Source organism: Erythrolamprus reginae, chromosome Z, assembly GCF_031021105.1.
Source record: "Erythrolamprus reginae isolate rEryReg1 chromosome Z, rEryReg1.hap1, whole genome shotgun sequence".
Taxonomy (NCBI): Eukaryota; Metazoa; Chordata; class Lepidosauria; order Squamata; family Dipsadidae; genus Erythrolamprus; species Erythrolamprus reginae.
The window spans coordinates 35,273,600-35,288,908 of record NC_091963.1 but is presented as its reverse complement, the minus strand read 5'-3'; the positions used below and the strand labels follow the sequence as shown (position 1 = coordinate 35,288,908).

At 33.2% G+C, this 15,309-nt stretch overlaps 1 protein-coding gene across 1 annotated transcript; it reads left to right on the top strand.

The window, feature by feature from the left end:
* Positions 1–3,783: 3,783 nt before the first annotated feature.
* SEM1 (SEM1 26S proteasome subunit) lies at positions 3,784–14,729 on the top strand. The gene is made up of 3 exons (XM_070766828.1): positions 3,784–3,921; positions 13,026–13,119; positions 14,199–14,729. The coding sequence occupies exons 1-3, from the start codon at positions 3,843–3,845 to the stop codon at positions 14,239–14,241; spliced, it is 216 nt and encodes a 71-aa protein (XP_070622929.1). The 5' UTR covers positions 3,784–3,842; the 3' UTR covers positions 14,242–14,729.
* Positions 14,730–15,309: the final 580 nt, after the last annotated feature.

Sequence of the window (15,309 nt, the reverse complement as noted above, 5' to 3'; positions counted from 1 at the left end):
TGCTATTTATAAAATTAGCATATGATCCTACTTATTCAGATTTGAATGTAAAGATCTAAGGGATTTAATGTTCAGTTTCCTAACCTCTGACCATCTTAAGAACAAGTTACAACTTGTCTAAAAACATTCCCCCCCTTGTAAATCTAGGACACATTGCAAGCCAGCTGTGCTAGTCATTGACTCATGAATCAGCCTCTTGGTGTTCAAGGAAAAGAACCAGCAACTTGGAAATACTATTATATGGCAAGCGAAGTAAGTGCCTAGTGAGAAAACACATCAGAGACTCCACAGGCACAAACTTGTTTTGCCATGTACACTCTGAACTCTATATTAGTCTGAATCACCAACAGAATGCAAAATTAAATTGAATATATGTGATTTTACAGTTTCTGTTAAGCAGGCCATAAATTATTTTGCAACTTTAGATAATTCTCTTACTCTTAATGTATTCATTTAATATAGTCTCTGTTTAAGGCCTCAATCCTATTCAGTTATTATAAGAAAGGTAAAAAATATAGCAAGAAATTCAAACTGCCACGTGCAAATATGACACTATTTGGGATGTTGCATTATGACCATTATTGTTATTCTATAGCTGAAATTAGTTTTAACCTTTCTGAAACTTGCTGAAAGTTAACATAAAATCTGTTTTCTTCTTTTGTTAAATGCTCAATTCAAGAACTCCTGCAGAATATAACTTCATTTTGAAGTGATAAATCTTGCTCCCTGCAGGCACCACAGGTAGATATCTTACCAAATCCAATCAGTTACGCTCTGGTTCCATAACTGCAGAATACATTTATGAAAAGTGAGACTGATATATATTTGACATTTGATGACATCTGCCTCTTCTTTCATCGGCAATCTGATTGCAAAAGCTGGAGAAAAAACCATAATGACAAATGACAAAATTATATATAAAAATTATTATACATAATTTTGCCAGTTCAGCAATAAAAAAATAAATCAACTGGATACATGCAGACATATTAATATGGAACCTAACAGAAGAATCAGGACTTTTCATTGATTAAACAGTTGATAAATATTAATTTTTTTCAGGGCTAATTTCTTCTTTAAACAGAGATGGAAGCTTGAAAATGTATTTAATAGATATTATACTAAGCAGGAAAGGAGTCTAAAGTCTAATGCTTTACTGCAACTGGCATTTTTGCAATAGAGTAGAAAATATAGCTTCTATAACTGCCAACAGAATACAAAAATAAAACTTACAATTGACAGTACAGTAGCCTTATAATAATTTAGCTCCTTCTCAAATGCAATTGAAGGTGAGATTTGAGAGCCTTTTATAAGGACCCAAAGGCACCAGGAATTGAAATAAGAAAATAAGCTAGTTCAGTAACTCTAAAATATTTCACTACAGAAAAAAACCTTGAGAATGAAAGAGAAAATTGTATAACTTTTGTGGATAATCTGCCTATGGCTGACAAAAGAAGTTGCAGCAAGTAAGGCAAGAAAAACAGTGAAAATGAATGAATTGATACTAGGCTTCTAGAATGCACTAGGAGTCAAATTTACTAAAAGAGAATAATGTAGCATATCACAAACTATTAGTACAGTATTAGTATTAATCATTCAAATAAATGAATTGATAGAAAATAAATGGGACTCCAGAATGGGCCAGCACCCGCTCCCCTCACCCAAAAATATTTCCTCTTGCTAAAGAAAGCATTTCCTACACTTGCTGCATATCTGCTATTTCCAGTATGGACCATTGTACTCCTCCGAACAGTAATTTATATCAATTTACATAGCCCAGAAGAAAAAAACTAGTCTTCCCATGGTTCTGGCAAATGGTTTACTAAGAATGTGAAATGTTTCATATGATTAGTATACAGTAGGATGTCAGTGAGATCAATTTATAGCTTGTAATAGTTCTAGATGTAGCTATAATTGAATTAACAATGTTCAAAAAGGAAATTTTGTAGATGAAATACACACAAAAACTTGGTTTAAATCCAACAGGCTTTCCACAAGAAGAAATGTGTTTTGATTCCTGAAGTAGAAACTATAATTATAACAGAATGGTTTAAAGCGGAGCTTTGGGGTTTGGTTGAGATATGCCCAGGCACGAAAGATTTGTGGCAAATTATGTATGTGTATATAAGCACACACACAAAAACATAAATGTACCCTTCCATGCACTACATGAAGTAGTTATGGCAAACTTTACACACAAATTGGTCAGCAAGGTTAGTAACTAGCATGCAAAATCTAGAAGAGGGAAAGTTAAGAAGCTATAATATTTGGACCTCCTCTTGGTTAGGAATTTAGATAATAGCCCTAGATTAAGATAAAGGAAATTAAATAAAACCATTAAAAACCCTGTTGGCAAGGTTTTATTTTCTGCATTGAATTGCAAAATTTGGTACTGAAAGATGTAAAAACTCACCATATAAGAAAACTATTGAAATGAGGCTATAATCCTAAATACCCTATGAGTAAAATTGCATTGTTTTCATAATCTGGAAACTAAATCTAGAGTTCCATTGTAACGGTCAAATGTATGCATAAACTTCAATTTATTCATAAAATGATATGAAGTAGCCTAGTATGAATCTTCATTATTTTATAGTTTTCTTCTGTTATTTTCAAACACTTTTTAAAAGGAGAATGAGCTAGAATACCTACATAATACCATTTAGTTGCAATGCTAATGTCTTTTGAGTGCTATTTGCTATTAATAGAACTTATAACATTATTTATTTATATTCTGGCAACGTGTTCTCCTTTCAACATGCACTCCATAAAAGAGGTGAAATTTAATTATGTGGTTAAGGAAGAAAAATTCATCTAGAAAATATACTATTTTATTTTGATTCATACTAATCAGGTACTTGCCTTTGCACTGGTGTCAACATATGCCTGTTTGTTGCACCTTAGTCTACAGGAGAACCTTACTGATTCCAAAACTAACTTGTCAACTGAGATTTTTTTTAAAAGAACATCAAATAGCAAAAAACAGATGTGGTAAAAAGATTTAAACTGGAAACTTTCATCTTAGTCTGATAAGCTTTATCTTTCAGAAGTACTTCTATACTTTTTTTGAAAATATTAAAAATGGAGAGGCCTATTTTTATTTGCATATTTAAAATATATACGTACTTATATACAAATTTAATAAATAATAATAATAATAATAATTATTATTATTATTATTATTATTATTATTATTATTATTATACAGCCATCTATCTTTGAGAAACTAATAATTAAAACAGATTGGATTTAAGAGAATTAGAGAATACTCGACCAAGAATTAAAGTACAGGTGTATATGTCCTCCTTCTTTATATAAATATATATAGAATTAACAAAATCTAGATTTCAGATTAAATTTGCCATGTGACTTTTAATCATATCAGCTTCTAATTTATTCATTCCTATACAGTATTTGTGGAATCCTTTTATAAACTTAATAAATGAAGAGTTCCAATATGTATAATGGCATTTAGTAACTGCTGCAACCGCGTTACTAAAACGAACTGTAAATAATCCCGGAATAAAGCTTCCAAACAATTCTAAAAAAAACCTATTTCAGAATTATTAAGCGTACAAAAAGAGAAAGGGACAAGAATCTATGTTGCAAAACAAGAAAACAGAGGTGTCTATTTAATGATTTATTTGCCTTCTTCCGGGTTCCTTTCTTCCCTTTTTCTGTCCTCCAAAAAGACTGAGAAAGTCCTCAAGCCTGGGCGATGGGGGTGGGGCGGGAGTGATGAGCTGCCTCCGACGTCCATTCTACGCGTGCCTATCCCGTCATTCTCAGCGGGGAGCAGTAGAGTTGGAGTATTCTAGAGCGGCAGCAGCAGGCCGAAGCCAATGATGTCGGAAAAGAAGCAACCCGTAGACCTGGGGCTTCTGGAAGAAGACGATGAGTTCGAAGAGTTTCCTGCCGAAGGTATATTAGAAAACGGGGAGGCAGGGAGTCGGAGAGACAGGACTAACGCGGGTTCCTCGCAGCGGCTTGTCTGGGTCTGCGCCTCGTTGGTCTTTTTGCGAAGAGACTCGAAAGCCTCCCAATCTAACCTCCTTGCCTTCCAGAGATAGAACTACAGTTCCTATCATCCCCAGCCGGCATAGCTGGATGGTATGCACGGTTCCAGATTGAGGGGAACCCCTTTTTCCAAAGCCGGCTTTCTTTCCTGCGTAGTTCCCCACGAGGAGCCGCTTCTTCCACGCGGTATCCTTAAAGAGGTTCCGGCCATTGTAAGACGCCGGTCCGGCTTTCTCTCTCCCCCCCCCCTTTTTTTTTTTCTTGTCAAAAAAGAAGTCAAACTTTACGTAGGGCAAAAAAAAAAAAAGCCGAGTTCTTCCTGAAAAAGAAGGCGTAATTTGAAGTTCTTTTGACCTGGATGGGGATTCTGGGAATAATAGTCCACTCCATCTGGAAACTCGATTTTCAGAAACCACGTGTATGCGTGGCTTTCTTTAGTTTGCTAAAAAAGAAGATGGGTATTCAGTTGCAGAAACAGGGTTTAAAAGGCATGAGGGAAGGCCCTCAAACTATTTATTGGATCGAGTGCAGATGTTTTGAGCAAGACATTTATGCTCCACACCAAATGATGTCTTGATTGACATAAATGGAATGTACGTGGGTGGGTTATGCTTGTAACACTTGTTTCAAAACTTTGGTTTGAATAGTAACATGCAGGTGATAATGAATAAATTTACCATCCACACATACTTGTTGTAAATTAATGTAGCAAAATCATGACACAGGTTTGTCTTCTAAGTACAGTAATTGACAACGGCTTAAGAACAGTGATTTTCTGGGTTTAGCTCAACTTCACTAAGTGAATGCTAATATTTAAATTAGATATTTTGGTGTTAAATAACCATAAAAAGAATAGAGAATATAATTATTTATTGGCAAAATGTGATTGGACACACAAGGGTTTTGTCTTTGTCTTTCAGTGTACATACAATTAAGTGATAAATCATAATCATAGTTGTCATAAAATTACACTTATCATAAATCATAAGATACAACACTTAAGAGAGATTATGCTAAATAGGCAATTGAGATAAATTATACTAGGAAACTAAAACAATGTAAGTGTAGAAGTCTTGTCCCAGTGCTGTGTATTTATTAATATATTTAATTGCAGAGGTGCTTTTGGATTAAAATAAATTAACTTTCCCATATTTTAATTTTAAAATTTGGTTTTTTGCTCCAATTATATTATAAATGTTATTGTGTTCATTGAGTATAAGTTATTTATTGTTTTATGTATAAAATGAGGTTATCTATTTAGTAGTAAGAAGGTCTTTATTAGAAGTGATAATTTTGAGATGCAGTAAATTTAATGCAAATTAAATCAATTAGCAATTGATATATGGAAGTTATAATTATATTTTGCAGTGAAAAATTCTGTTAATATATAAACAAAACACATTCGGAAATAGTATTTAAAGTTTCTTATATTCTAGGAATTAATTTGTTATTCAATTCTGTATTCAGCAATCTGGAATTGATTTGCTCTGCTTTTATTGGTACTCTGTTACGCTACAACAGTACTTCTTTAATGTAAGGAAGTTATTTTCAAAAACTTCTTTTTAGAAATATTATAGAAGTTTAAACAATTTCATTTTAAAATAAATCTCTTTACACACACCCCATAGGCACAGAGGGTGTACACATTGTGTGTGTGCTTGTGTATCAGTGCATTCTATTACATTAATACCTATGGAGATTTTTAATCATCCAGGTCATGGTTATCCCAAAGATGCTTTTCGAAAAGGTTGGACTTCCTTGTTGTTGTTGTTGTTTGAAAAGCTTTCACTTTTAGACTAAAACAACTTCTTGGAGGAAAAGCAAAATATTTTCAATGAAACAACCAAGGAAGGCCAGTTGCCTTTTGAAAGAACATCTTTCGGATATGCTGTATAAATAAGAGTACTATCTTATTTTTGAAAAAATGAATGTTCTATTCATTTAAAACCGATTTAGCAGATTTAATAGTGAATAAAAATCTGAGGGTTGACAATATTCTAGACAAATCATATTCAGAATGCTGAAAGTTATATAAAACATACTGATTATGCCCCTGTTCTTATATTTTGATAAAAGACATAATGACTATGCCTCATGATGTTACCCAAAGTTGTTAGGAAAATTCTGCCATGTTGGGAAATTCTTGAAGGTTTTTTTGTCTAGAAAATTAGGATGCAATGTGGTATAATATAAAAGTATGTGTCACCACAAGTCTATGTATTTTCTCAAAGGCACCTATTTTACAAATATATTTTTCAATAAAATACATTTTTTCTGAAGATATGACTTAATCAACTGCATTCAAATTCAAATATACCTTAAATAGCTGATACACTCTGAGACAAATATTTCAGCTACAGGTTGTATGCTATATTTCTGACTTTCAACAAAAAGTAAATAAAGCATTTTATTTTTTAATTGTATTCATTACATATTAATTTCCAATAATATTTTCAGTAGTCCAGTTAAGCTAAAGGTAGAGTTGTAGAAGTTAAATCAAATATACACCTGTTAGACTTGACTAAGTGATAACAAAGAACAAAAACCGCAGTTTATTAAAATATAATCTATGTGACCTCCAAGATTTATTACTAAACTGAAATTTTTAATATAACATAAGATTGTTAAATACTATACTGGAGAATAATATTAACTCTATTCAGCTTCTTTGAGGTAAATATAACTTTGTTTCTGCTTCTACTACTTACAGTGCACTTCTTGATCCAGAAAAACTTACTGGGATTTATTTCTTACTTCCACAGATGTACATTTGGTATTCATTATTAAATTATAATGGTATATAATCCTAATTCTGGTTTTTTTAAATTTATACATGACATTATTAAACAAAGCGTAATTTTTGACTCAAAGTATACTCTAATAGATTTCATGAATTTATCAAAATAACAGTAACTTATAATTAGTAATCAGTATTGGGTCTCTTTGGGATCTTTTACAATGTTTCTTATATCTTTATTATAAATTCTTTCGTGAAGATCCTTTTTTGAAGCTCTCCAATTCTTGTTTATAGAATTAAACATTTTATTTAAACATTTTAAAAGTTTTTTTTTTAAATCAAGCCCTTAATTTCAATTAGGATTGATTTTTTTTTAACAAACCACAGACATCAAATATAATTTGAAATTAATCTTTAAATCTGGTTTCTGATCAATTTTCTTACATAGAAAATATGGTTATCCAGCACTAAGAATCTGAGTGGTGGTAAAGTTAACAGAAAAATAACATTGCAAAGGATGCCTGTTCAATCTGAGACTTCCTTCTTAACCTGAAAAAAGGAATTATATATGAGTACATCTGTACCAAACCAGTATATTTTTCAAAACATAAAAGGATTTATGCTATGTAGGGTTTTATTCTTGCACAAATGTGCATGTACATTAATGATGAAATGACTTTTAGTAAGATAAACAACGTGTTAAACTGTTCTGTCTTTTGAAAAGCATCACTGGGTAAAGTTGTAATAATTTCTCTGCAAATCTGGTGAATTGACTCAGGAACTGTATATTGTTTTGCTTCAAATAATGCTATTGTTAGGAATCAGACTTTGTGTTACATGGTAATAGTGGAGATAAAAAACATTTGAAAACACTATTTTGATTTTAGTAACCAGTAGTGGTTACTACCAAATCTGATGCGCACTGGAAAATTGTTCACTTATCTTTTTTTTTTCATTGTGCATCTCAGATTTATTTATGCTGATAATACTAAGGGCAGCTAGAATAAAAGCATACTATTTAAGAGTCTAAGCTCCCACTTGTTTTGCAAAGATGATAAGTTCTGATATGCAACTTATATCAGGCATTAAATCCCTAATTATCATAATTCCAGTTGATATTGGAACAGTACTTATGGAGTAACTGACTTTTTATTGTTTCTTGCCATCTGCCAGAATTCTAAACCCTTAGTTTCTCCTAATGTGTACCATTATTGGTTTTAAATTAGGTGCTCATTAATTAACTTTAAACATAATCTAGTTTCCATTCTATATTTTATTTCATTTATTTCATTTCTTTGCCCCATCTTGATAAATGAGTTGTTCGATTCTCACTCAACTTGTTCACTTCTTATAGATTAAACAAGGATAATCCAAACTCACAAATTGGGAATATCAGTGGTTATAAATTATCGGCCAGGTTTTGAGAAGATCACTTGGTGACTCATTTGTAGTATTTGACCGCAGTCCTTTTTATAAACCACGATTTTTGGTTTTGGCCCAGATCTAAGTACTAAATGATCTCTGTTCATGATGGAACTTGATAGCCTTTGATAACATTGCTTGAAAAACAAAACAAATGTATCACTTGCACAACAAATGCAATTTCAAATTGGAAATGTTCTCAGTGGAAAAATAAATCAGAAGCTCACACAGTTGACTGCTTTTATCTGAATTAATTAAATAAATAATAATAATAATAATAATAATAATAATAATAATAATAATAATAATAATAGAGTTGGAAGGGACCTTGGAAGTGTTCTAGTCTAACCCCCTGCTTTGGCAAGAGATCCTACACTACTTCAGACAAATGGTTATCCAACATCTTAAAAACTTCCTGTTTGGAGCATTCACAACTTCTGGAGGCAAGCCGTTCCACTGATCAATTGTTCTAACTGTCAGGACATTTCCTTAGTTCTAAGTTGCTTCTCTCCTACTTTATAATCATATCAAAAATATTTACAGTATCACATGCTGAGTTTTTCTCTTTATTACAGCAGTTTCTGAGCAGATACCTTATAGATCAAGAGCTCAAGGAGACAAGAATTTTAAATTGAGGCTGGAACCACACCTAGCCCTATGCTTGGTTTCTTGCACATGCTCAGTAGTACTTAATTCCCTTTGACTGGCTGACTTACTACGCAGATTTATTGGCTGACCATGTTATCACCGGCTCTCCCAGTCAGGAATATTCCAACAGTCCTCCCTTCATGACTGGAAGTGACATCAGACCAATTAATTTTATACACAGTTCCCATGGTTTGTTTATCATGTCTGCCAAATTATCCTCTGAAGAACAATGAAACAATCAATTTATCTTTTATGCCTTCCCTGACATTACAATACTTAATGTCCACATGCTTACTTCTGTTCTTTACCGTCTCACTTATTACAATTTTTATACAGGCAGCATTATCTTCATGCTCCGTCACAGGTTCATACTCAAATCTTGTAACAGTTGTATATGCCAGGTTACTTCAGAACAGAATCCAGACAATGCAATAAATTCTGCTTCCACATTTGAAATAGCAACAGTTGTTTGTTTTCTGGACTTGAATTAAATGCCTTCCGAACAATACTACAATCCGAGAATTGGATTTTCTGGTTTTCACATAATTGCATAATTGCTATCAGCATAATATTTCAATTTTAATTCCTCAGTGATAAGTATTTGAAGAGCCAAATTCACAGTTTCCTTCAAATACCCGAGAATCCTCTTTATACCCATCCAATGTAATTTCCTTGGTGCAGGAGTAAAACAACTTAATAATGCTTACTGAACAAACTATTTCTGGTTTGGACCACTGTGGTAGATATAGCAGATTCCCTATCGCCGAATGATATATCTCTTGATCAGAGGCTTCAGTTTTGTCCTCTCCCAAAATATTATGGAAATGGGTGTAGGAGCAGTATTACAATCTTTCATATTATATTTCTCCAACAATTGTTCAATTTTTCGTCTTTGAGAACATAACCACCTTTTTCATTTTTTGTATCTCTACACCAAGATAATTTTTTATTTCTCCCAAATTCTTTAGTTCAAATTTCTTTTCTAACTTATTAGCAAATTCTTTTACTTGTGATGCATCCTTTGCAATGAAGCAAAGATCACCCACAAATGCTAATAGTGGACAATTCCCATCTTGTAACTTTCCATTGTATATGCAACCATAAGCCTTGCAACTCTTGAACCCAAGACCCTTTAATGCAGTATCTATACAGATATTGCAATTCCTGGCTAACTGCATCACCCCTTAGATGGCCTTGTTCAATTAATACAGTATGTTAGGCCTTTTACTTTCATACCCTGGTGCTTGAACCATGTAAATTTCTTCATCTAACTCAGATTGAGTAAAGCAGTGGTTATGTCAAAATGACATATTTTATGGCCATATGCCACTGCCAAAGCTAGTGCAAGCCTGATGCTTCCACTTTTCACAGTTGGCGCAAATACCTCATCATAGTGAACATTTTTTAGTAGTGAAAAACCTTGTGCCACTAACCTCGCTTTATATTGCACTTCAGTATTGGCTAATACCTTTTTCTTGTATACCCATTTAAAACTCACTGCAGTTACATGTGGCAAAATCACAGATGTGAACATGTCATGGCCTCCCATGGATTTCTTTTTTTTAACGTGTATTATTTTCCTCTACAAGTTCCATTTATTTATCTGTACATATACAGTGATACCTCATCTTACAAACGTCTCATCATACAAACTTTTCGAGATACAAACCCGAGGTTTAAGATTTTTTTTGCCTCTTCTTACAAACTATTTTCACCTTACAAACCCACCGCCGCCGCTGGGATGCCCTGCCTCCGGACTTCCGTTGCCAGAAAAGCACCCGTTTTTGCGCTACTGGGATTCCCCTGAGGCTTCCCTCCATGGGAAACCCCACCTCCAGACTTCCGTGTTTTTGTGATGCTGCAGGGGAATCCCTGCAGCGCAAAAAACGGGCACTTCGCTGGCAACGGAAGTCCGGAGGTGGGGTTTCCCAACAAGGGGAGCCTCAGTGAAATCACAGCATCACAAAAACACAGAGGTCCGGAGGTGGGAGGGGAGCCTCGGGGGAATCCCAGTAACGCAAAAACGGGCGCTTTGGCTGGCAAAAGGGGTGAATTTTGGGCTTGCACACATTAATCGCTTTTCCATTGATTCCTATGGGAAACATTGTTTCGTCTTACAAACTTTTCACCTTAAGAACCTCGTTCCAGAACCAATTAAGTTTGTAAGACAAGGTATCACTGTACTTTGAAATACATCAATAACATGTACATACATTTTAGATCAATCGTAAACCAATATCTTGTTTTGTGCCAATTTTCAGCTACTTTTCATCAGTCTGTCTTTCACATTCCCACCGCTACCTTCCTCTCCTCTTCCTACTTTCTTACTCCTCTCTTTCTTCCCTCTGTTCATTCGTCTCTCTGCTACCTCTATTCTTTTTCCATCTTTACCTTCTCTCCCCTTCCCCTTCAATTCCCTCCCAATTCTTCTTTCTTCACTTTCTACTTCCTCTTCCTTACTCTTTTACCTTTTCCTGAGCTCTCTCCTCCACACTCCGCTCGTATTTGACAGACTGATATTTTCTTCCCAATTTTTACTCTAACGGCGCCCCTGCTAAAATTATTGTTTTGTATCATTTCTGTATTTATTCTATGATCTAGATGGATATTACAGTAGTCCCTCGCTATACCGCGCTTCACCTACTGCGGCTTCACTTCATCGCGGGTTTCTGAGGAAGCCGATCGGCAGATTTAAACAGCCCGCCGAACTCGATCGGCAGGTTTTTTTTAAAAAAAAAAATATCTAAAATTGTAAATACTGTATTTAAATACTGTATCTAAAATAAATACTGTGTGGGAAGGGTTTATAAACACTTAAAACAATGAAAACTTACCAAACAATTGCAATATAAATACTTAAATAAGTACTATCAGTCGATAAATTCCCCATCGCGGATTTCATCTATCGCGGCCAGGTCTGGAACGTAACACCAGCGATAGGTGAGGGACTACTGTACACCAATCTGATACTGTATTATGGATAGATGTTGTTTTTCCTAATGCATCCTCCAAAATAATTTTGTCTCCAATATTTTTGTCTTCTGGGAACACTACCAATTAATTGACTGCTATAGCTTCATTCCTCAAGCTAGTTATTGTTTCTCCTGCTTCTTAAATTTAAGCCTTAATGCTTCCCCCTCTTCCTTAATTTCTTACTCATCATTCTTTTTTCTTATCCCCTATCTTTATCATAACTAAGTGCCCTATTAAGAAAACAACATTCAATCACATAATTTGATAATAAAGTTTTAGTTATTGATTTAATTTTCACATTAAATTCTTTGTGGCTTTCAAATTAGCATCCTATTAAAAAAACCGGAAATGGTAGTTGTTTAACTTCTATATATTTCCACAAATTAACCTCTTTTTTTCAATATGTTTTATCTTTCCCTCTAACGACACGAGTATATAATTACCTCAATTTTAAATTTAATATAAGAAAACAAGCTTTACCCATCTATAATATAATTATAATTTCATAAAGGTAACATCTGAGTCCTTTGGGATTGGGTGGCATAGAAGTCAAATTCAATTCTATTCATATAAGTAATTATGTCAGGTATTTAAATGTTTAAATGTGTGTTATTCGCTATCAATAATAATTTATCGTACTCAAAAATGGTTGCAATAGTATTAAAATAGAAAAAATATGTTTATTCCCATATCACAATCAATTATGTAATAAAAAAGAATTCTTTTTCTTCCCAAAATCAATCATCTATTTTCTTTAAGTTTCTATTCTCCTTTTATTAACTTCTCTCTTTTACCTGTGTAGCCCCAAAACTTCTCTCTCTCTCTCCCCCTCTCTCTCTCCCTCCCTCCTTCTCTCCTCTTTATGCAAATTAATTGTATAACTCTCCTTTCAACTCTTCTTTCAAGCGTAGTTTCTTGCACATGCTCAGTAGCACTCCACTCCCATTGGCTGACTGAGTTACTATTCAGATTTATTGGCTGACCCTGTTACCATTGGCTCTCCCAATCGTGAATATTCCAACATGTACCACTGTTTAAAATAATTTATTATTCAATTTTAATTTAGTCATACCAAAATGAATATTATTCCTAAAATGTTGTTCACAAAACTTAAACCTGTTGGAAATTAAAAAGGAATGAAACATTTTGATTTATAAATCACTAAGATGTATCCAACGTCTAAATTCATGAATTATATATTAAAACATTATTTATTGCTTTGCTTTAGACTGGGCTGGTTTAGATGAAGATGAAGATGCACATGTGTGGGAAGATAATTGGGATGATGACAATGTGGAAGATGATTTTTCTAACCAGTTAAGGTACATTATAAACATTCGGTAATGTAAACACACAGGTTACCCCCCAAAACAAGAATTATATCTCAAAGCATTGAAAATAATTTTAAATTCTGCTTTATTACAGCACATGATAATGGAACTATATATTATTGATAAAACATTAATTTTGTTTAGATATAATTTTAAAGTTGATGTGTTTTAAAATAAGCATTATTCTCTCTTTTTTAGCACTACAAAACTTAAGTTATAGATAAAATACATTTCCCAAAGTTTAATTTTATGTGGTTAATAAATGCTAATTTTATAAAAGCTAGTTTAAAAATGCTTCTGTTTAAGGTGCTTTATTTGCATTTGATGATACAGTAAGCCGTGATTAATAAAAAATAATTTGCCAGCTTAAGAGAATAAAATAACATATATATTGCTCAAAAAATAAAGGGAACACTAAATGACACATCCTAGATCTGAATGAATGAAATATTCTCATTGAATAATTTGTTCTCTACAAAGTTGAATGTGCTGACAACAAAATGAAATTGATTGTCAATCAGTGATGCTTCCTAAGTGGACAGTTTGATTTCATAGAAGTTTGATTTACTTGGAGTTATATTCTGTTGTTTAAGTGTTCCCTTTATTTTTATTTTTTAAGCAGTATATATTGTGTAAATATTGTATTTAAGTTGTGCTTTAGTTGGATGAAATCAACTATGTGGAATTTTGGTTTTATATTAAATCGATTTGGCCGTGACTATCAGTTCATAACAAGTAGGATAGAGCCTTGTTTCTCATTAACCATCCAGATAAGTTCCAAGGAGATGGAAATGTCGTTCTGTCCTGCCATTGTTCCCTTGCAGCTGGTTTTTGGAGGATTATTGCCTACAACTTGGAGATTATATTGAAGTTCAAGATTGCATTCAACCCTATATCTGCTTGGAGAACTATTATAAACCAATTGTGTAACTCTCATAAGATTGAAAATATTTAATTGATTTTTAACCAATCTATAAACTTAACCTTATTTCAAATCATTTTTAATAATAAAAAAATATCAGGTAACCATTTTTTCATAATTTAATACTCCAAATGTCTTACTTTTTCAGAGCGGAACTTGAAAAGCATTGCTACAAGATGGAAACGGCATAGCTTCTAATGATGACATAGTTTCTAATAAGAATTTCGGGATGTGTTGATAAAATGTCAAAGTAACGAATATAATAGCTGCTATTGTCCCAGGAATCATTTTAAAAGCCTACACAAATAAAAGTTCTACTAGGTTATATATTTTAGTATTGTTATCATTTGTTTTTGAATGACGTCAAAAACAATGCAAATGCAGCTGGCTATTTTAAGCATGGTTTTCTTATAGTGTTGATCTCTTAATGTTATCTATTAATAATTAAATAAAGATTTTTTTAAAAAAAATTGTTTAAATTTCATGAACTGTAATTTTTGGAATTTAATACATTTGCAGAGGAAACTATTTAGAAGACAAAATTGTAGTGGAAACTAATCCTACATCATGCTTTAGCTACATATGTATTGCTGAAAGTAAATGTTTTTTCCATGTTTACTTTCCAGTTGTAGTACAATATAATTTGGTATGTGTAATAAATTTAAAATGTTCCAGAGATCATGATGGCTATTGCCTCTTCATTTATAATTATACCTGGAACTCTCATTTTTAGTACAATTCTTGATATATGTATTTTCATAGATTTTCACAAGTATAGGTATGTAGATCTTGGTTTATTTGGGTCCCGTGTAAGATTGACAGAATCTTGGCGATGTTTCAATGAGGTCCCACTCATAATCATTAGGCTGGTGCTTTCAGCTTCATGCTACAGCAAACAAAGTGCTCCACCCACCCCCCACCAATATTTATATGGCAGCTCAGGTCATGCTTTGTTCGCCCTAGCACGAAGCAGAAAGCACCAGCCTGAAGATGACGAGTAGTACCTCATTGAAACATTGCCAAGATTCTATCAATCTTACACGGGAAAAGACCAACAAAGCTGCTACTTTTAGCGGAAATGAAACCATGTAAAAGCAAAAGTTGATGCTAGATGGATATATGAAAATGTTAGTTTTTATGATTGGGATTAAAGAGAAACAGTTCTTATTTTGCCATGCAGTCATAGTGGTGGGGACGACATCAAGCAAAGGGGCATGACTAACCTAGTATTAATAACCAAAAACATTTAACTATGTTCA